The sequence below is a fragment of the Malaclemys terrapin genome, chromosome 15 (assembly GCF_027887155.1).
Source record: "Malaclemys terrapin pileata isolate rMalTer1 chromosome 15, rMalTer1.hap1, whole genome shotgun sequence".
NCBI lineage: Eukaryota > Metazoa > Chordata > Testudines > Emydidae > Malaclemys > Malaclemys terrapin.
In genome coordinates, this window is record NC_071519.1 from 2,312,379 (window position 1) to 2,334,298 (window position 21,920).

The window sequence follows — 21,920 nt, forward strand, 5'->3', positions numbered from 1 at the left end:
TGTGAGGCGGCGGCGGCGGCGGCAGGTCGGGTCGGGTCGGGTCGGTCCCTGCCTCACGGTGGCGGAGCCGGAGCGGCCCGGGGCGCCTCCCATCCCCCCCCCGCTGCGGGGCTCCCCTCAGGCCGGGCCCGGCGGCGGCTCCTGCTGCTCGGCGGCCGGGCGGCTCCGGCCCGCGGCGGGGCCTGGGCCCCTCCCCGGGGGGGCGGCGGCCGGGCCCATGGAGGGGCTGCCCGTGGAGGTGCGGGGCTCCAACGGGGCCTTCTACAAGGTGAGGGGCGGGGCCGGCCCGGGGGGGGCATTATGGGGGCCGGGGGGCTGTGGGGGAGGGGGGTTGGGTGGGTGAGTGGGAGGGGGGTGGAGGGGGGTGATGAGGGAGGGGTATGATGGGGTGGGGGAGGGCCAGAGGGTGGTCATTGGGGGTGAGGCAGAGGGGTTCAGGTGGGGGGCTGTGGAGGTAATAGGGTGCGGAGGGAAGCATATAATGGGATGGGGGGTTGGTGTAGGCAAAGGGGGGAGGTAAAAGTGGGGGCAAGGAAGGGGTGGTGATGGGGTGAGGCAGAGGGGGCTGGATGGGGGCAAGGGAGGTAACTGGGGGAAGGGGAGGAGGTCTGTGGGCGAGGGAGGGGTGTGAGGATGGAGGAAATGGAGGTCTGGTGTGGGGGGGTCTGGCAGGGGTAGGGCACAAAGGGGGTTTAGGGTGGGGGAAGGGGGATGTAAGGGGGCATGGTGGGGGGAGGGAGGGGAGGCAGAGGGTTGGGTGCGGGAGGGTAGGAGCAAGGGAGGGGAGATGTATGGGTGGGTGGTAGTGGGGGTCTGGTGGGAGGTAGTGGGGGTCTGGGGAGGCATTGGGAAAGGGCATAAATTGAGGGCAAGTGAGTGGTTTGATGGGGGGCTGTGGTGAGGAGACGGGCTCAAGCATGGGAAAGGTGTACAGTGGGGCACAAGGCAGGGGTATGAGGGGAGGTAATGGGGTTATGGTGGGGGCAGTTGGAGGAGGGGGTTATGTGGCTGTGGGTTTATGATGGGGTATGATGTGGGAGGCTTATGGGGGGGGTCTGTGGGAGGGAGGGGAGGTAATCTGGGGTATGACGTGGGATTATGGGGCAGTAACTGGGGAGTGGGGCTATGTGGTTTGGAGGTTATTTAGGAGGAAGTGAGGGAACCAGGAAGGTTTTGAGGCACAGAGTGGACTAGAGGGCTCTAACTGGGGGCAAGACGTGGGGGGAAGGGGGTATGTGGGGGCTCACGGGAGGACATGAGGTATGGGGGGATTGGAGGAAAGATGTTGGGAGAGGAGGATTATGGGGGGAGTGGGTGGGTGTTTGGTGTCCCCTGGGGCGTGACTAAAGGGTCTGGGACTCTGCATAAAGCTGTAGGGACTTGTGGGAGGGGGGATGGAAGTGCCCCCCCCCCCCCATTAGCAATGAGGATTTCCGCTCCTAGGGATCCCCTGCAGTAGGTTACAGGGTCACTGGGGATCGGAGGCCCCCTAATATGGGATGGAGGGTCACTGAGCTGGGTAGGCATTCTTAGGATAGCGACCCTGCTTCCCCGATCCTTTTGGGGGGCGCTGACTGAGTGGGGCAATCAAAACCTGGATTTGGGGGGGTCTCAGAATGGTGGGGGTCTGAGAATGCAGTGTCACTGTGGGGGTGGGGAATCCCAATTTAGCCTGTGGTGCACTGTGCCTACGTCCCCCTTATCTCTAAGCTCCACATAGGGGCCCCCCTTCTTTCCTCCTTTCCCTCTGCACCCCTAGAAGTTTTGCGTTTGCACTGTGGCTCTTCCATCGGGCTGTCCTTTTCCCTCCCCACTTTCCCTTTCATTTTCCCCAAGACAACTCCCCTTTGCTCCTTCTCAGATGCGTCCCAAAAGCTCAGCCCTGCCTCCTAAACCCAGACATCACAGGGGTCAGAGCTCCCCTCCAACAATCCGGCAGGGTTCAAAATCCATCCCTGGGCAGTCGGGTTGTAGCGGACCTTTCTTGTGTGTGAAAGGAAAAGTGAGAGGCTTGAGACGCAGTCTGAATCAACCAGATGTTCATTTCAGCTCCTAGTTCCTTGCTGCCAGAGCGCCACAGGCAGGTGGATGTGTCTTGTACGGGGACCCAAAGTCAGTTGAATAGCAACCCCCCCCCCCCCAAATTTCTAATGCCTAATCAGTTGCTACATCTTCATTTCTGCCGCGAGATCCCTTGATGACGTCAGGTTGCGCCCCAGTCTGTATTTTTTGCGAGTGGACTGGAAACCGAGGATTTGAGTTCTCTCGCCTGGTGGGGAGATAAATATCGTGATTCCCCCCCTCTATAAAATGGGGGTCGTACCCACCTTAGAGAGCCTTGAAATCCGTGGTGGGCCCCATTGTCCAGCACTCTCAGTCATAGCAAGCACAATCCCTTTTTAAACAGACCTAGCATAGGGGGAAACCCACCTCAGAGAAGCGAAGGGACTTGCCCAAACCACACGTCAGGGTGGTCAGGGCTGGGAATAGCTTCTGAGTCCACTTTCTGCTAGCCCGTGCTACCTCTCAAGTGTAGCTTTTGGACCAGGTTGTGGTGGGCGGTCAAAGTACATTTCCTAGCTTCTGAGGCTACGAGCCATTGTGATGATTTTGTCTGACCTCCTGCGTAATTTGTGCTTTGTGGCTGCAATATACTTATTGCCTTAAGGAAGTCGATTTTATTCAGGAATGGCTTTCCTTTACCGCCCCAGAACAAAGTGGGATAAGACTTTGGCAAGCCGTGTTATTTTAATGTTTGAAGGCTGAGAATATCAAAGCCCGTAAAGCTTGGTTATTCTCCAAAAAAATCTCTCCGTGGGCTCCTAAACCAAAGGCAACGCGCAGATGCCGTTCTTCACCTGGGAACTCCGAGGCGCGTGCTCTCGCAGTGCCATCTCATCTTGCAGAGGAGGGTGGCGTAAATTTATGACCCTGTGTAAAAAATCGAAATGTTGCAGCTGGAACCTAGAGGGGTATTCCTGTGTCTGCGTCTACCCCTGGTGCCTGATGAGTTAATGTCACTAACTTAAGTCCAGATCTTCCAATGGGCCCGGGGACGTTGGGAGGCTAAATCCCTTTGAGAATCAGGGCCTTGTTTCTCAGAGGCAGAGCCCAGGGGTGCATGTGAGAAGAGCCATTGTTAGGTAGGCACCTTTCTGATTTGAGGTATTAGTTAGATTTGTACTGAAATCTGCTGTTCCCACAGAGGGCCTGGCATCTCAGCTCCGGACTGTCGGATCCTCTTATGCTATGGGCTGACCAAACATAGTAAGAGAGTCCCTGCTCACAACTGAAACCAACAAGACAGGAAGGATTGTGATTCCCATCTCCCAGCTGGGGAAACCGAGGCTCAGATTTGGTGACTTGCCTGTGGGCGTGCCGCGGGTCTCTAACCCTGATTTCCCGATTCCTTTCTCTTGCAGCAGCACCCAGGTTCAGAGCCCCTTTGCAAACATACACTGATTGTAGGGCAAAGCATGAGGATTGATTTCAATGGACTTTGCAGCACTGAATTCTTGCATCCTTTTGGCTTCCCATGCCTTAGTGGACCACAGGAATTATTTAAGTTTATGACCGGCTTCGACTGTTCCCCATTCATGCCGCCTTCTAACAGGCTATGGATCCAGGTAGTATTATCAGACAGTCTTGTTTTCTGCAAGCTCCTCTCAGTGGCGTGTTTAAATATGCCCATGATATGAGTTCCGTTACAGAGTACTTAGGGTTGTTGAGTCAGATTGCCCAATTTGCCAGGCAGGCTTAACCCTACAATTTTGCACTTACGGCACCTCCGTGGCAGAGCAGCGACAGGAGACCCTCTCGTGCCGTCTGAAAATCTGGTCTCCTCATTGAAGTGCTTGATAATTTAGCTGGTGAAGATGGTCTTGTGGTAAAAGCTGGGACTCCGGAGAGCCGGTTTCAGTTCCTGCCTGTGCCACACACTTTCTGCAGGAGCTTGAGCATATCGCTTTAATCTCTGGGCATCTGTAAAATGGGGCTGTTTCTTCCTTTGTCTTGTCTGTTCAGAGCATGCACTGTCTCTGACTACGTGTATGTCTAGTACAGCTGATCTCTAGCCCAGTCTTCCCGAGCCGCGAGACCGTCATGGTGACAGCTGGCACAGAGTCCCAATGCTGTCCTGTGTGTTCCCTTCATGCTCTCATTGGCTGTAGTAACGTGTCCGGTCTCTCGTCCCAACGCCAGAGTGGTTATCCCTGTCTGATCTCGTTCCATGCGGACATGGCATAATGTGACTTAGGGTTCTTAAACCAGGATTGGGACCCCATGATGCTAAGCGCTGTACGTTCACATGCAAGACCATTTCTGCCCTGAAGAGCTCACAGTCTCAATAGACTAGCTAGAGGGGTGGTTATTTTCCCTGTTGTACACATGGGGACCTGAGTCTCAGACTAGTATTCATGTTTTAATATATCAGGCTTTTCATCGGTCAAAGTGCTTTACAGAGGAGGTGTCAGCATCATCCCCATTTTAAAGATGGGGAAACTGAGGCCCAGATAGGGTAAGTGTCTTGCCTAAGCTCACCCAGCCCGTCAGCCCCAGATCCAGGACTAGACCCCAGGTCTCCAGTGCTCTATCCGCCAGTCCAGTGTTTTAGGTACAAGCCCAACCTCGGTTCATAGCCCCAAACTCCTCAGCTTGGACGTGAGGTGAAATTGTGTTTACTCCTTTTTGACCCATCTTGACAGTAAATTTGCCGAAAAATGTCTATCAGCAAGTTCAACAGGGTTAGAAACAAAAGGTTGTCTAAAGCCGCAGCCCCTTTCGAACAGGTCATAGCGAATTGGATTATGAAACCTGTTGCTCTTTCCCGTATTTAGATTTTGAAGCAATGAATGCTTTAGAAAGCGTAACGCTGGGAGAATATCGGGTGCAATTGACTCTACCCATCAATATTTCCTTTCCTTTTTGCTCCAAAATTAAAACATTAAAAAAAAAAATGTTGAGGTTAGCAGCTTGAAGCAAAATATTTTGTAAAACATCTTGATTTTTGGCTCCTAGTGACAGACCTAGATTGCGTTAACTGCTGTACAAACATCACAATGAATTTACAACCTATTTTACATATTTTATTTTTATGGCCCTTATTCCCACAGTACTTGACCACTTCACAGTTTTTAATATAGGGTAGGAATAGAATAAGATTAGTCCGCTAGATGAGTCTTTTAGTACCCAATATTTTCTCCCTTTGAAGGCACTTATACAATGTAATCATGTCGTCTCTTGATCTTTTTGATAAGTTAAATAGCCTGAGGTCTTTAAATTTCTGAGTATAAGGCATATTTTCCAGTCCTCTGATCATTTTTGTAACTCTTCTCTGTACCCTTTCCAGCTTTTTTCAACATTCTTTTTAGAAGAATGAGTGTCCATCATGTGAAAATTGGGGGGACATCAAGAATTGAAGTGCCTGAAATCACCCATCATTTTGGCCCAAGCCCTATGTCATTTTGATTGCGAATCTCAGTCAATTTCATGTCCGAACAGTTGCGAAGAAAAGACAATTGTCCCTAGTCTGGATAATGCTGCAGGTCACATTTCATAATTGAATAACTTGGAGAGGGGCTTGTCTTTCATTCAGGGTGGCAAAGCCAGGTTGGTCAATTTCATGGTTGATCCTCATCTCTTCCGTTAACAGATTCTCCTAGGTTGTGTCGAAGCTTTAAATCGAGTTTGAGTTGAAATTTGCTTGAGCTTTAACAAATGTTTGCCATGTTTCTTTTGCAGCCCCAGATATTTGGATCTAAGCTTTCCGTTAAATTAGAACAAGAGGTCAGTCATTTTAGCTCCTGGGATGTTTCTTTCCTATATTGGAAGAACGCAAGGATTGACCTGTTGTAGAAACCCGTATCTTCTCTCACGTCACCTACCGAGCTTTCTCTCTGGGCAAGTCATTCCGTGTCTGTGCCTCATTTGGGATGAGCAGCCTTTTCTCCCACCCTTTGTTTGCTTTGCCACTTTAGATGAGGTGGTCTTTGGGGCAGGACTGTTTTTTCCTGTATTGCATGTATGTACAGCTCCTAGCACAACGAAGCCCTGATCTTAGTAAGTGCTGCTGTAATAATATCCCTGGGAGTCTGCAGACTGTCTAAGATATCCAAAGAGTTCCGCACCTCCATTTGACATTTTTTAGGGGTCGACAAATGAAAAAAGGTTGGAAAACCACTATGATACGCAATCAGTTCTTTGCTTCTAGGTGTGTATTGTGCAAAAGGAGTAACTTTTAGGTGCTTTCTTAAACTGTCTTTAGCTTTCTTAGGCTGTCTTATGGTGTAAAAAGTAGATTTTGCATTGAACCCTCCACAAATTTCAAAGCACGATCGACCCAGCTGTTTTTAATCTTTGATCATATATTGTCCCCGGGAGTTAAGACTCAATTGTGTTGGGTTTTTTTTTTTTTCAGAGCAGACTTGCCTGCTTTATCTCATCTTCTAGTACTTCCTCATCAGCCATGAGTTGCTACAAAAATCTGCAGCTGCTCTGATTTTTATTAACCACGATGCTTTTAAGGGCCAAACTTGTCTCTCTGAAACTAGGGTTATGTTAAGCACCAACACGTGTTCTCCATGGTCTCAGTAAGGAAATAACTTTTTCTTAGTGACATTTGGCAACACTTTGAGCGGGTCCCTGGTTGTAGGAATTTGAGGATCGGTGCTGGCCTTAGGAAACAGTAAAGCAAAGACGAGAATTGGATATCTGTAAATAGTACCAGACGTTCGGAAAAAGCGAGAGCCAATGGGCTGTTGCAGGACTGTAGTAACCTGATCTGGGCCAAAGGGGTGTGTGGTATTGTCTCCGCTTTGCCACAAGGCTAATTTTAGACCTGTCTTGCCCCAATGGGAAAACAGTCGAACACCAACCGGTGTCTGGCATCAGCGGGTCTGCAGATCAAAGGTGTAAAAAATTCTTCATGGACTAATTCTCTGCTTAGAAAGGGGGGAAGGAAAGTTTTGTTTCAGATGACTTGCCTGCTTTTGTTAGGCTTGCTGCTTCTGCCTTCCTTCCCTTTCACGAGTAGGGGGTCTCTGATTCCCGACCGACTTCCGTTCGCATTTAAGATGAAGGATCTCTGGACTCTTGCGAGTGAGAGTTGTTAAGATTTCAAAGGTTATTTTCCCCTCCTGTACTTCACTGCCCAAGTCCCCTTTCGGTTTAAGTAATAGCGACCTGTCAGCAGTCGCTTATTCCACCAAAATCCGGTCCCGACTGGGCCTCAAGAGACCCGAATCCTATTTCTGGCTAGGCCACGGGCCTGCTGGGTGACCTTGGTTAAGTCATTTCACTGCCCGGTGCCTCAGGTTCCCCATCTGTAAATTGGGGGGCATGGTATGGACACCTCCCCTGTAAAGCCCTTTGACATCTAGTGATGAAAAGAGCTAGATGGTCTTGTTTGATTTGCCTCATTTGACATTTAACTGCCCTTAGAGTTAGTTTTCCTTGTATCTGACCTAAACCTCCCTTGCTGCAGATTAAGCCCATTGCTTCTTGTCCTACCTTCAATAGACATGGAAAACAATTGGCCCCCGTCCTCTGTAGAACATATTTGAAGACTCTTATCAGTTATTCACCCCTCCTCCCCCGCCCCTCCAGTCATCTTTTCTCAAGGCTTAAACATGCCCAGTTTTTTTCAAGCTCAGCAAAGATCAAGTTTTCTAAACCCTCGATCATTTATGGTGCTCTCCTCTGGACTCTCTCCGGTTTATCCACATCTTTCCTAAAGTGTGGGCACACAGAATTGGACAGAGCACCACAGCTGCGGCCCCTCCAGAGTGGGACAGCTACCTCCCGTGTCTTGCGTGCGACACTCCCGTTAAGACCCCACCCCCCGAATGATAATCCTTTATTTCAACCGCATCACACGGTTGATTCATATTCCATTTGTGATCCCTCAGTCCACTTCTCCCTTCTCCACTGCACCAAATACTAACTGGATCACGTTTAGGGCCTCTTGCCTTTTAGGTACGCAAAGCTACCACCGTGTCGTCGTCCCTGCTAGGTACAGGTTTGCCCGTGGTTCGTCGGCATGCTCATAACGCTTGCAGCTGTGCTGTAAGAACGCTATAATCCAGTCTCATGCTTCAGGTTTTCAGCATGTTGCCTCTGGGGTCAGGAAGGAATTGTTCTCCCTGAAGCACAATTGGCTAGACATATTCAGGGTTGGGTTTTTTTGGCCTTCCTCTGAAGCATCAGAGATTGGTCACTGGATAGGGTGGACCAGTGCTTAGAGGTGGTAAAGAAAGTCCTTTCTAGTGGCTTGGCTGGTGTGTTTTGCTCCTTTGCTCAGGATCACACTGGTCTCCACATTTAGGGTCAGGAAGGAACTTTCCCTCAGATCAGATTGGCAGGGACTTTTTGTGGGGGGGGCGGGGTTCGCCTTCTGGGGTCAACTGGGTATATATTGCCTAAATCATTTTCCTCCTGTAGCAGGGGCCATGGGCACTGGTGGCACTTTGGCCTCTCCTGTTCTCTCTCTCTGGCGTCTAGTTGTCTCCTGAGGACTGAAATGCTTCGGTTAAGCTAAAATTGGGCTCAAGGTTAAGGGTATGCGGGTGGGTTTCCGTGGCCTGTGTTAGATCATACAGCCTGAGCTCAGGTTATCGCTCCTGCCTGGCCTTCAACTGTGTTAAAAAACTATGACAATCCCTCTTTCTGTATGGTGATTGTAAGATCTCTGAGCACAGAAGGCTCTTCAATCCAACAGACTAAAGTGGAACAAGAGCCAATGGTGGAAGCTGAAGCTAGGCAAATCCCAACTGGAAATAGGGAGCAGGTTTATAGCCTATCAGGGTCCTTACCCATTGAGGCAGCTTCACAGGGGGCCTGGTGTACATGGACCGGTCCCTGAGATCTCGTTGACCCAGTTTAGGAAGGCAGCAAGACAGTATCACAAAGGTTGAGAAACACAGGACTTGATGACTTGTTGAGGTCCCTTCCAACACTACGTTTCCGTTTTTGTGGTGGATTTTGTCCATCTCTTGGAATTTTTAAATTGAAGTATAACTGGGTTCAAAAAAGAACTAGATCAGTTCATGGAGGATAGGTCCATCAGTGACTGTTAGCCAAGAAGGTGAGGGATGCAACCCCATGCTCCCTAAACGTCCAACTTCCAGAAGCTGGGGCTGGACAACAAGGGATGGATCACTTGAAAATGCCCCCATTCTGTTCATTCCCTCTGAAGCATCTGGCACAGGATAGTGGGCCAGATGGACCATTGGTCTGACCCCAGTATGGCCATTCTTATGAGACGGAATATCTTTCTAAAAGAGATGTTTTTAGTCCAACCACAAACGTGTAGGAATCACTGGCTGAAATTCTCAGGTGTCTGTTGCACAGGAGGACAGACTGGAGAAAGATTAAGACCAGAAGAGATGGATTGACCGCGACTAGATGGGTGGCGAGTGGAGGCTACTGGGGGTGAAGCACAAAGTTCTAATTTGCCCGTTTGCCCTTCCTTCCTTTGGTCCATAATTTCCCCTGATGTCTCCTCACAGATTGTGAGCTGCACAACAGATCTTTGTGGCTAGAAGGGACCACTAGAGATAAAATACAGGAAGTCAGACTATCTGAGGACTTCCGTAATGAGGCCAATAATTTGTGGTGGACTAAAACATCTCTTCCTGAAAGACAACCATCTGTTCTTGATACGAAGACCTCAGGAGGCAGAGAATCCACCGCCTGGGACTTTGTTCCAGTGTTAATCGCCCTTACTGTTAAGAGTTTGTGCCTTATTTTTAACTTGAATCTGTTTGGCCTTAGTTTCTGGCTGTCAGTTCTTGTTCTGCCTTTCCGTGCTAGGTTACAAAGCCCTGGAGAAAATATCAGGTATTAAACACCGTGATCAAGTCACCTGTTTGATCTTCTCTAGTCTTCTTAAGTCTCTCACTTATTTTCCAGGTTTGGGATAATTTGTGTGGGTCTTTGCTGCACCGTCTCCAGCGTTCAACCTTTATTTTAAAAAAGTGGACATAAGAATTGGATGCAGTGTCCCAGTCTTGGTCTCACTGAGTGACCCAGATCTTGCAGGGTTTGAAACTTGTCTTTGAAACCTTAGCTTAGTTTATTTAATGGGCTCTCAAACTGGGGGTCCTGGTCACCTGGAGAAGGCTGCGGGAGACTAGCAGGACAATGTTCCAGTTCTCCATGGCTAGACGAGATGGGAAGTGCTTGAAACTTTCATGGACTATCCCAGAACTCTCTCCTATTGCAACATAGAATCGCTGCATGGGAAAGGCTGAGACGCGCTGTTTCTTTTAGACCCCAGCAGTGCGTTGAGAAGCAGGGGGTGTGTGTGGGCTCTGAGTGGAAAGTGGAGATAAAATGTGCCACTTTGGTATGAGAGGGGCGCTGATTTGCTTCACGCTGAATGAATGATAAATGAGACGCCGTTTGCCAGTCAGTTGGCTAACTCGGGAATGAGACTGACGACATATATAGCCTCAGGCACAACTGCATTTAAAGGGGACCGGCCTGCCTGCTTGAGACAAATATAGAACTGTTACTCCTAGAGGATTTAATTACCATCTCTGGATTGGGGGGCAAATGTGTGGTGGTGCTGGGGGTCTGTGTGTGTGGGGAGCGGGCGAGGGGGGTTTATTCAGTTTCTCTGGTTAGATCAAGATTTGTAAAGCGAAACCCCACCCAACTTAGCGTCATCAGCAAATTTGATAAGCATCCTCTCCACTCAGTTATCCAAGACAGTCATGGACAATATCGGATCGTAACGGACTCAGTACTATATGCCCCCCCAAGTTTGGCAGCGAACCATTGATAACCGCTCTTTGAGTGCGGCCTTTCAATCAGTTGTGCGCCTTCCTTTAGACTGCACTTCCCTAGTTTGCTTTGGAGGCTGCCATGTGGGACGGTGTCAAAAAGCCTTCCTAAAATAAGGGATATCTCCTCTACAGCGCTCTCAGAACAGAGTCTCTGCCCCAAATTGTTTACAGCAGGGGTGGGCAAACTTTTTGTATACTGGGCCATGATTGCTCACAGCATTGGGGTTGGGGTGCGGGAGGGGGTGAGGGCTCTGGTTGGGGGTGCGGGCTCTGGGGTGGGGCTGAGGATGAGGAGTTTGGGGTGCAGGAGGGTGCTCTGGGCTGGGACTGAGGGGTTTGGAGGACAGGAGGGGAATCAGGGCTGGGGCAGGGGGTTGGTGTGCGGGGAGAGGCTCAGGGGTGCAGGCTCTGGGCAGCACTTACCTCAGGCATCTCCTGGAAGCAGCGACCATGTCCCCACTCCAGTTGCCCCACTTGCAGGCGCCGCCCCTGCAGCTCCCATTGGCCACAGTTCCCGGCCAATGGGAGCTGCGATGGCAGCGTGCAGAGCAGAGGCTCCTGGCTGCCCCTACACGTAGGAGCCGGAGGGGGGAACCATGCCGCTGCTTCTAGGAGCCTCCTGGAGCAGCTCCCAACCCTGCTCCCCGGCTGGAGCGGGGCAAGCCCCAGATCCCACTCCCCAGCAGGAGCTCAAGGGCCGGATTAAAACAGCTGCTGGGCCGGATCCGGCTCACGGGCCGTAGTTTGCCCACCCCTGGTTTACAGTCTGTGTGATGACAACAGATGGATACAGTCAGATAGGGGAGTACAAGGAAACAGGGAGACAATATTGAGTTTGAGGAGGGGTATGAAGGAGGTTTCATTCGTTTTTTGGGTGGCGCGTACGGAGAGTTCCGTTGGAGAAAGCACAATGGTGTGCATTTGAAAATTTAAGTGGTGGTTTGGAAGCTGGCATTGTGGGCTGATCGGAAGCGAGTGTCGGCATCTTGATAGCAGATAGCTTTCATCTCTAATGCAGATATCTTAGAGGTATCTTGGGTAATATCGGCCTCTGTAATAACTTGTCCAGGGAAATAATTGTTCTTGCTCGAGTCCCGCTTCCCTGATCTTTAATGTTTGAACTCTGAGTCAGGGTTGTCTGATGCCCTGTTCAGAGTTAGTGCCGGAGTTCCTGCGTTTGTTGGTGCTGCTCCGATTCACCAGTTGTTTTCCAGCACTTAGGAGCATTTGAGCTGCTTTTGTTGTCGATGGTGGCATCTTCTGCATGACTTCCAAAACGTCTGTCTCGCAGATCATGTTTTACCATTCCCAGCGGTGAATCCCCCTTAAAGCCCAGCGAGTCAGAAAAGCACCTGGCGTGAAACTTGTCCCATTTCAGGCTGTGTATTCAGAACAAAGAAAAAGAAAGCTAGCTATGGGGCTGAGATTCTGATCTTGCTCCCTCTAACCTTGGGCCGTGGCTTTATTTCTCTGTGCCTCCCTTCCCTATATGTAAAAACCTCAGATCTCCTGAGGAATTCTCCGTTTCTTGATGGTTTCCAATCAAGACTGTTTAGGCTAAAGATACGTTTTAGGCAGGCACAAGTTACTGGACTCAGGATACTGGGTGAAACTGAAATGCCTCCGATATACAGGTCGTGCTAGGTGATCTAATGGTCCTTTCCGGCCTTAAACGCTCTGAACTTAACTTCGGTGCTGTCATTGTTTGTTTCTATATTATCACTCCCATCCCGTAATATCTGAGCGCCTCCTGGAAAGAGATACTATTTCCCTCCCTTCCATAGGATAAAGCTATTTTCATTTTGTGGGTGAGGAAACCGAGGCACAGACAGTTAAGTGGCTTTCCCAGAGTCAGAGCTAGGAATCTACCCCAGACCAGAGTCTCTATCCAGAGCCTTAATCATAAGCCCGTTTGAAGAATTAGCTTCTGAGTGGGGGGGTATGGGGAGGTGTCTCTCTAAGCACCTGTTCACCCGTTCAACCAAGGCATTCCTGTCATAGAATCACAGACTAGCAGGGCTGGAAGGGACCTCAGGAGGTATCTAGTCCAACCCCCTGCTCAAAGCAGGACCAATCCCTAGACAGATTTTTTTTTTTTTTTTTTGCCCCAGATCCCTAAATGGCCCCCTCAAGGATTGAACTCACAACCCAGGGTTTAGCAGGCCAATCCCTGGTATCAGACTCCAAATGAGTATGTCCAGAAGGTGTTGACTGGGGGGGGTTAAAACATCCGGAAAAGGGAATTGGCTCTGGATTTTGTAGTCCCTATAAAAAATAAAATGATAAATACTGTAGCAATCGTCACTCTTTTGTTTTGTTTTGGGCAGTGTTTAGCGGCCCAACTGGGATGAGGGCCCCATCCTACATAACACAGAATATATTGTAATGCCTTTCTGGAAATCAACGGTGGTGCCTTATCTGGAGATGACCTTAAAAAGGAGGTGGCAGAGTTAGAGGGGGTTCAGAGAAGGGCGGTGAAAATGATCGATAGCCTGGCTTACATGAAGAGAAATTAAGGCCAGAATGGCCCATCAGCTCATTAGCCCGCCCTTTCCATCACGGCCACTGAACCCCGCTGTCACCCCTGTATTGAGCTGATGCCCTGGATTATATTAAAGCGTTACAGCCCTCGGGAGGTCAAACTGTTGTGTGCCACAGGCAGAGAATATGAGCTGACTGAGGTGACACCAGTGCCTAAGGCAGGGAATTAATTAGGTGAGATGTACCCAGATTATCCTAGCAGATAACCTGCCCCCCCTAAGCTGAAGAGGAAGGTGAAAGCCCCCAAGGGTCCCTGTCAATCTAACCTGGCGGAAGATTCCTTCCCACCCCTGAAAATGGTCATCAGTTTGTTGTGGGATTGTTACCCGAGAAAAGGGAGGAGTTAAGAGAACACAAGTCTGTAACGTAATGACGGGGAAAGAGACGGTAGAGTGGGACTTTCTCTTCCTTGTCTCTCAAAACCACAGCAAGGGGACACCGAGCGAAACGGAACGGCGGCAAACGCAAAACTGAGCAAAGGAAATGATTTCGCCCCCCCACGAGGCGTGTGATTAGCTTGTGGAACTCGCCGCCACATGAAATCAGTGAGGCCGAGTTTTTAAGGCCGGGAGGGATTTTATTCAGGAGCGCATCCCTGCTCCTGCAGCAGGCGGGTCTTGAGGCTTTTAACAGCGTGCTAGCGACAAACAGGCAGCTGTTGGCTGGGGTGGGCGGCGGTGCCGGGAGAGCGTCTCTCTCGGCACCTGTTAGTCCCGTCACCGGTTGGACTGGGGAGGCATTCTTGTCCCTGGCCTCAGACTCCAAATGCAGAACAAGATCGCCTGCCCCCACCGCACCTCGCAGAGTCTCCTGGGAGATGCTGATGGCTACAATCAAATAGCCCCAATCAGGAGTAGCGCCAGGTGCTGGGTGGGCCTCCTGGCCGAGATCTGGGCAGGCTGCCCCCCATTGGGCTGGGCCCCCCATTGGGCTGGGCACTCCACAGCTGCAGCGAAAGACAGCTAACAATCGAAATAGACAAAAGACTTTTAAATGAGGAACTGAAGCCAAACACCGTGTCGGTGGCAGAGCCCGGTTCCGAGCCCAATCCTGACAACGCATCCTGGGGATTCTAGCCGAAACTTTCAAGTGGCTAGGAGATTGCGGGGGGGAGGGGCTGATTCTGCAGAAAGTCCAGTGCACCCACCAAAACTTGCCCTGCACTTCCTGAAAACCAGGGCGCCCTGTGAAGATGCGTCAAGCAGGGAGAGGGGGAAAGTACGACAGTCTAAAACCCTAATCACTGTTTGGGGGAGGGAGGATGGTTATAAATGGAGCGCTGGATTGATACCATCTAGCTCTTAGATAGCACTTTTCCTTACTAGACTTCAAAGCTCTTTACAAGGGAGGTCAGGGGTGTCGTACCCATTTTACATATGGGGAAACTGAGGCACAAGGCCCATGTGGTTTGCCCAAGGGGGTGAAAGGGGTAGTAGCATAGGTCCCCCATATTCCCCCTAGAGATCTGGGGGCTGGGGTGTGTCTGCATGAATGAAGCAACAGGTCTGCTGTGCCTCCCCCCTCAACGCCACACAGAGCCCTCTGCTGGGATAGGGTTGGCTGGGGGGGTGAGGGGGAGCAGTGCCGCAGGGTTTGGAATTGACACCCCATTGAAATGCATGGGCCAGTTCCCCTTGCTGAGCGGGATTGGTTCAGGCTCTCTGCAGACTCAGGCAGCCTGTCTGAGTCAGTTATCCTGGGGGCAGTTCACCCTTCTCTGAGTTATAGTTTCAGGCAGACGTCGCTGTGTCCATCACACTCCGGTCACATGTTCGGGTGTTTCTTCACAACCGTGAGAGCTAGAAACTTATTAAAAAAAAAAAAAAACGAAACCCTAAATGCTGCTAAAGTCATTTGACTCCAGGAACCAGGGCTCTGGACACAAGGCTGTAATGCTGAGCTCTTAATTCTGCACATGGGCGGTGTGTGGCTGGCTGCAGATACAGCAGATTCTGCTTATTAGCAACCCCTTGGTTGCCAGCAGAAAGTTGCAATTATCCACCGATCCCTGCTACTGCCCTGCCCACAGCCTCCCCATGATGAAGTCGTTAATATCCAGGTTTGCTGTCAAACGGAACGTACTGCCCTGAGGATCACTCATGCTTTCTTCCGTTCTCCCTCTGCAGGGTTTCGTGAAAGATGTGCACGAAGACTCGGTCACGATATCCTTCGAGAACAAGTAAGTATCCGCCGGAGACTCCTGGTGAGAGGGAGCAGTCCTGGGCCTAGCCTCCGTTTGTCCTCGTTCCAAGCTTGGGCATCTGGGGGAGAACTGAGACGTTTTCAGACCGAGGCCATTACGGTCGCAGATCCCAATCCTACCTAACCCTGCATCTCCTTTGAACAATTGTCAGCTGTTTTCAGTGGCTGCTTTTCTGTGTCGAAAATAGTTAGGCCCTACAGCCAAGTTGGTGGCAGACTGGGGATAGAACCCAGGTGTCCTGGCCCCCCCAGTCCCTTCCTGTGACTACCCATTAGACCCCCATGCGCCTTCCAGAATTGGGGGATATCGTCCGGGGTTCCTGACTCCTAGCCCACCCGTGCTAACCCACTAGACCATTGGTTCCCAAACTAGGGGGCGCGAGGCTGCCTGGCCCTTGAGCTCCCGGCCGGGGAGGTTAGCCCCTGGTCCCTCCCCTCCCCTGCAGCTATGCCGCTGCGTGGGCAGCACAGCTTGTGCTTGCCCACCTCCCAAGCTTTCCAATAAGCCAGTCCTGGCGCTCTGAGTGGCCTGGTAGGGAGGTGGGCAGAGGGAGGGTTGGATAAGGGGCAGGAGGTCCCCGGGGGGCAGTCAGGGGACAGGGAGCGGTTGGATGGGGCGTAGGTTCTGAGGGGGCGGTGAGGAGACAGAGTGGGGGGATTGGATAGGCGTGGGAGTCCCGGGGGGGCCTGTCGGGGTGGGGGTGTGGATAGGGGTCGGGGCAGTCAGGAGACAGGGAGCAGGGGGGCTTGGATAGGGGGTGGGGTCCCGGGGGATCTTGGGAGGGGGCTGGTCAGGGGACAAGGAGGGGAGGTTTGGATAGGGGGTGGGGTCCCAGAAGGGGGTGGTCAGGGGACAGGGAGAAGAGGGGGTTGGATAGGCGTGGGAGTCCAGGGGGGGGGGCCCTGTCTGGGGGCGGGGCTGTGGATAGGGGTCGGGGCAGTCAGGAGACAGGGAGTAGGGGGTGGGGTCCCGGGGGATCCCGGGAGGGGGATGGTCAGGGGACAAGGAGCAAGGGGGGTTGGATAGGGGGTGGGGTCCCAGGAGGGGGCAGTCAGGGGACAAGGATCAGGAGCGGTTGGGTGATGGTAAAGGAGAGGTGTGGGGTGTGAGGGTTTCTCGAAAATTAAAAAGAGGGCGTGATGCCTCCTGCCACTTCCCCTCAACGGCAGGCTGGAGGTATCCAATCGTCTATTAAGATCGTTAGCGGGACCGGCGTGCGCGGAACTTCGGTGCGCCGCTGCGGGCAAGCTGTTGCTTTCGGTTCCATGGCCCTGGTGCAAGTGAGTGGATTGTAAATGTCAACCCTACGCTGTTCTGCGGTAGGAGGGTTGTTAGCGTGCGACTGTAGGGCCGATGGGCACCTCAGCCGACCCCGCTGGAGCCGGTGCAGGGTGGAAATGCAGGGATGCCACAGTCCCCGCTTCAGAGCCCTAAATAAAGCTGCTGCACTCAAGGTATCTGACACGGGGCCATGAGGCCCAGCATAACTAGCAGGCTGCCGCTTTTCCAAATTTAGTTCCTGCTGTTTGTGGCATGCGAATGAAACTGACTCACTCTTAATAAGCCAGCCGCCTGCCCCCGGGATTGCCTCTAGATTGGCAGCTGTCACTCTACCGCGTGGCGGGATTGTGTGGATTGATGCTAGGGCTGAGATCTCAGGGCCGCATTGTGCTAAGCGCTGTCTCTACAGGTACCAAGCTGCTCCCCTGTGAAATGTTTCTCTTTCCGACCGTCCGGGTTCCTTCGGTGATGTTAGTTGAGTGTTTGTGTCTCCCGACATCAGTGACTAGGAGGAAGCAGCGTCATTAGGAGCGTGTTTGTTGGCAGACCTCTCGGTGCACGGTGGGAAAGGAAAGGCAGACAGCCCGGTTTTTAAAACCCGGCCGTCTGCGTGCAGGAATATCAGAGCCCTTAAACGCAGCTTGGTAGGTAGCTGAGAATGCAGATGGCATGGCAGACAGGCCAACCCTGAGAGGCTGCCACCTCTGGGGTGTGCCATCTGTTCAGCCAGCACTGCGATGCGGCCACCTCTGGGGTGGAAGGGGGTAGGGCAGGAAGCAAAGAATATTCTCTGCCCCAAACTGTGCAGGGGAGATTGGGGTTTAAACAGGAGTCCAATTGCTCCATTTCGATCTACTTTGCCTGGCGTGTGGCTCTTTAACCGGGGAACTGGAAATGTTTCTGAACCAGTAACAGGCGAAACGAGGTTTAAATCAACTTACGCCACAAACAAACCGCTTTAAAAGCAGCTACAGGCCCTGGCTGTCTCTCTTAGCCGATGTGTAAGTAAAAGACCCCGGTCCCTACACGGCTTTGGAGTGGATTTCTCTCGTTCAACAGCTGATCGCAGGCAATCGACCTTTCCACATTTTAAAGCTTGGAGGCACTGCCTGTTGGATTGAACCTAGTTGAGCAGGTGCCGGTTTTCCTTGAATTTCTGCGCTTGCCTGGCTGATTTCAGGGCATCGTGTTCGCTCTGGGGCTCTATTTCGGCTCGACTGGTGAAAACTAGTAACGCTGGAGGACTGCCAGCTAGAGCAGCGGCCGGCGCTTCAGGGGGCGCACTCTGCAGCCAGCCTGCTGCTCCGCGATAGCTCAGCCGTCCGTAGTTAGGACGGTAGTGTAATTAACCATGCAAATCCCAGTGTCATTAACCTGCTCGCACCTAGATGGTGAGATTACAGCACTGTCACCAGTTCCTAGAGCCTGCTGGACACCCGGGTCAAATGCTACGCCGACTCCCTCTGCTTCTTGGCTGTGATTCTGTTTAAGCTGGGGGGGATGAGCCGCATAGATCCGAGCAGTCCACTGAGTGTTGAGTGCACTCCGTTCCTCAAATACCTCGGTTGGCTGCGGTGTCCTTATGGGGTTTCTAGCCGCGTTGCTGAGCAGGTGAATTTCCCTGCTGAGACAGCTGTAGCTTCCCCGCCTCCCGACAGCTGTTCACGTCTGGTTTCCAAATCCCAAACACACACGCGCATCGCTCTGACCGGGGGGCCCAGGGTTCAAGTATTGGGGGGAGGGATAGCTCAGTGGTTTGAGCATTGGCCTGCTAAACCCAGGGTGGTGAGTTCAATCCTTGAGGGGGCCATTTAGGGATCTGGGGCAAAAATCTGTCTGGGGGTTGGCCCTGCTTTGAGCAGGGGGTTGGACTAGAGACCTCCTGAGGTCCCTTCCAACCCTGCTAGTCTATGATTCTATTGCTTGGCAGTGCAGATGCAACCTCACGCTGGGAGTCCACCAAAAACATCCCGCAAGCCGACTTTCCTGGGGCCCGTTTTGTTCAACATCTTTATTAATGGATGATGGGATTAATTGCACCCTCAGCAAGTTCGCGGATGACACTAAGCTGGGGGGAGAGGTAGATACGCTGGAGGGTAGGGATATGGTCCAGAGTGACCTAGACAAATTGGAGGATTGGGCCAAAAGAAATCGGATGAGGTTCAACAAGGACAAGTGCAGAGTCTTGCACTTAGGACGGAAGAATCCCATTCACTGCTACAGGCTGGGGACTGACTGGCTAAGCGGCAGTTCTGCAGAAAAGGACCTGGGGGTTACAGTGGATGAGAAGCTGGATATGAGTCAGCAGTGTGCCCTCGTTGCCAAGAAGGCCAACGGCATGTTGGGCTGCATTAGCATTGCCAGCAGATCGAGGGATGTGATTATTCCCCTCTGTTCGGCACTGGTGAGGCCACATCTGGAGTATTGTGTCCAGTTGTGGGCCCCGCATTACCGAAGGGATGTGGACAAATTGGAGAGAGTCCAGCGGAGGGCAACGAAAATGATCAGGGGGCTGGGGCACATGACTTATGAGGAGAGACTGAGGGAACTGGGATTGTTTAGTCTCCAGAAGAGAAGAGTGAGGGGGGATTTGATAGCAGCCTTCAAATACCTGAAGGGGGATCCAAAGAGGATGGAGCTCGGCTGTTCTCAGTGGTGGCAGATGACAGAACAAGAAGCAATGGTCTCAAGTTGCAGTGGGGGAGGTCTAGGTTGGATATTAGGAAAAACTATTTCACTAGGAGGGTGGCGAAGCACTGGAATGGGTTCCCTAGGGAGGTGGTGGAGTCTCCTTCCTTGGAGGTTTTTAAGGTCAGGCTTGACAAAGCCCTGGCTGGGATGATTTAGTTGGGGTTGGTCCTGCCTTGAGCAGGGGGTTGGACTAGATACCTCCTGAGGTCTCTTCCAACCCTGATCTTCTATGATTCTAAGTCTTCTCACCCTGCACCATGAACAATGGGCTAGAGCGGCCATGTTTTGGGATATCGGTGGTTGGACGGGGTCCCACATAACGCAGTGTGGACGCTGGAGCCCCGGGTTGGGACAGTTCCTAACCCAGGGGGAGGTGCGGGGGGTTTACAAATGCGTGTAGACAGCACCAGCCCTGAGTCAGACTAGCGAGAAGCTGAAATGTCTTGTGCTTAAGCTACATGGTGGTGTTCAACGTGTCTGCTTCCTCTCCATCTGAAATACACCGACTGAGTCGCAAAAAGCCCTGGGCTGCATTGGGTACTGGCGTCTCGAGTCCGCACTGGGAGCAGCTAATTGCAAACGCACATACATGAATCATTAAAACAAACAGCGAGGTGAAAATCCCTCCTCGGGCGGAGATCCGAAGCGGCAGGAAGTTAAGCTGGGTTTAGCCGAAGGGAAAGTTTCTCCCCACCCCGTGTTCGGTGCCCTCTTTCTGTTGCAAAGTACATCTCGTGGCCGCGTGGGGGTTGTCAGAGTGCGGCGGTGTCTCAGAGTTGCAGGCTGTACGAACACAGATCAGAAAGCGCTTATGCTTGACATAGACGACAATCCCAAAATTGCGGGGACGAGGGCGGAAAGGCCAGTTATAAAACACTCTGGAGTCGTCTTCCCGCTTTCCAGAAGGGGGAACAATCCTTCCTTTGTCTGCATAGATGGTAAACTCTCCCCAGGCAGGGACCGTCTCCGGCCGTGTGGGTGCCCGGGGCCTGGTGCTGTCTCTTCAGCGTGTCCTGTCTTAGTCCCAGTCTGCGGTGCCACCTACAGGCGAATGCAATCTCGGTCTCATGTCTCCTAACAGCTGGCAGCCGGAGCGGCAGATCCCCTTCGGCGACGTACGGCTCCCCCCGCCCGCGGACTACAATAAAGAGATTATCGAAGGGGACGAAGTGGAGGTAGGGGGTGTGCTTTTTGGGGGGGCAGAGGGGTGCCTCTGTGAGCCCGCTATCCTCACTGGCTCCCCCGCTGACTATATTGACCTGTCTCTCTAGGTTTATTCCCGAGCCAATGAACACGAGCCGTGCGGCTGGTGGCTGGCGAGGGTCCGGATGATGAAAGGAGATGTAAGTTTCTGAGGATTTTTCTGCTCCTCCCCCCCATCTCCGATCGCTTGCATCTATCCCAGAATCCTTTGTGCTTCACGGGCCTGCCGTTTTACGCCGGCCCTCGAGCTCGGGTCCGGGGCTTGCCCTGCTCCAGCCAGGGAGCAGGGTCGGGGGCCGCTCCCAGAAGCAGCAGCATGGCCCCCCTCCGGCTCCTACCAGTGGCAGTGAGGTCCACAGGCTAATTCCATCTGAAAACGAAGCGTTGAGCACGGTTGTCCCGTCTCTCCCCCACCCGGCTATGTCTGAATGGCACAGCCCCTCTCGGGGCCTGCAGTCAGCTCGCCTCCCCACCCTAAATCCCCGGCTCTCACCCGATCTCTCTCTCCCTCCCCACCCTCAGTTTTATGTCATCGAATACGCAGCTTGCGATGCCACCTACAACGAAATCGTCACGCTGGAGCGGCTCCGGCCCGTCAACCCCAACAAAGTGGCCACCAAATCCAGCTTCTTCAAATACACCATCGCTGTGCCGGAGGACCTCAAGGAAGCGTGAGCAAGGGGATCCTGGCGCGCGGGCGGGGGGGGAAGCGCTACGCGGGCTTGGACAAAAGACAAGTTGCTAGCGTGGCTTTTCCTCTATGGGGAAGGAGTCAGAGACCAGGCGCTGTGGTCTGCCCAGTCTCTAACTTGGGGCTTGGCTGTGTGGGGAAACTGACTGACATTATTCTACTGTAAAGGAAAGTCCCCTAACCGCTGGCCAATCCAGTTCTGGACTCTGGAGATCTGGGTGCTATTCCCGGCTTTGCCACAGACCGGATAGGTCATTTTGGGGGGCTCCCGCTGCCCCTCGTCTCTGCTCCGCTCACCCTGTCCTCTCTCCGCTCAGGTGCTCCAACGAAAATGTGCATAAAGAATTCAAGAAGGCGGTGGGGGCCAACTGCATCTTCCTGAGCGTGGCCAGCAGCGAGCTCTTCATCCTGGTGAGCGAGGCGGCGGAGGGTAGCGGGTTGGGGGGCGCTCGTTGGAGATCGGCCGCGGCGGGGTGGACCCGACACTCCAGGCTGGTTCGGAGGAGCCTCTTTCCAGCTGCCCGCT

General features: G+C 52.5%; 1 protein-coding gene across 2 annotated transcripts in view; it reads left to right on the top strand.

Moving 5' to 3' along the window:
- Positions 1-21,920, top strand: part of FXR2 (FMR1 autosomal homolog 2) — a 26,688-nt gene continuing 4,768 nt past the window's right edge. Inside the window, exons 1-6 of one of the 2 annotated variants that reach the window (XM_054005761.1) lie at positions 1-268; positions 15,452-15,504; positions 20,582-20,675; positions 20,772-20,843; positions 21,226-21,374; positions 21,712-21,805. In XM_054005761.1, the coding sequence (XP_053861736.1) occupies positions 218-268; positions 15,452-15,504; positions 20,582-20,675; positions 20,772-20,843; positions 21,226-21,374; positions 21,712-21,805 (513 nt within the window). In that variant the 5' untranslated portion in view covers positions 1-217. Of the gene's footprint in view, positions 269-15,451; positions 15,505-16,738; positions 16,809-20,581; positions 20,676-20,771; positions 20,844-21,225; positions 21,375-21,711; positions 21,806-21,920 lie in introns of those variants that run through there. The other variant, XM_054005762.1, reaches the window with a different exon arrangement.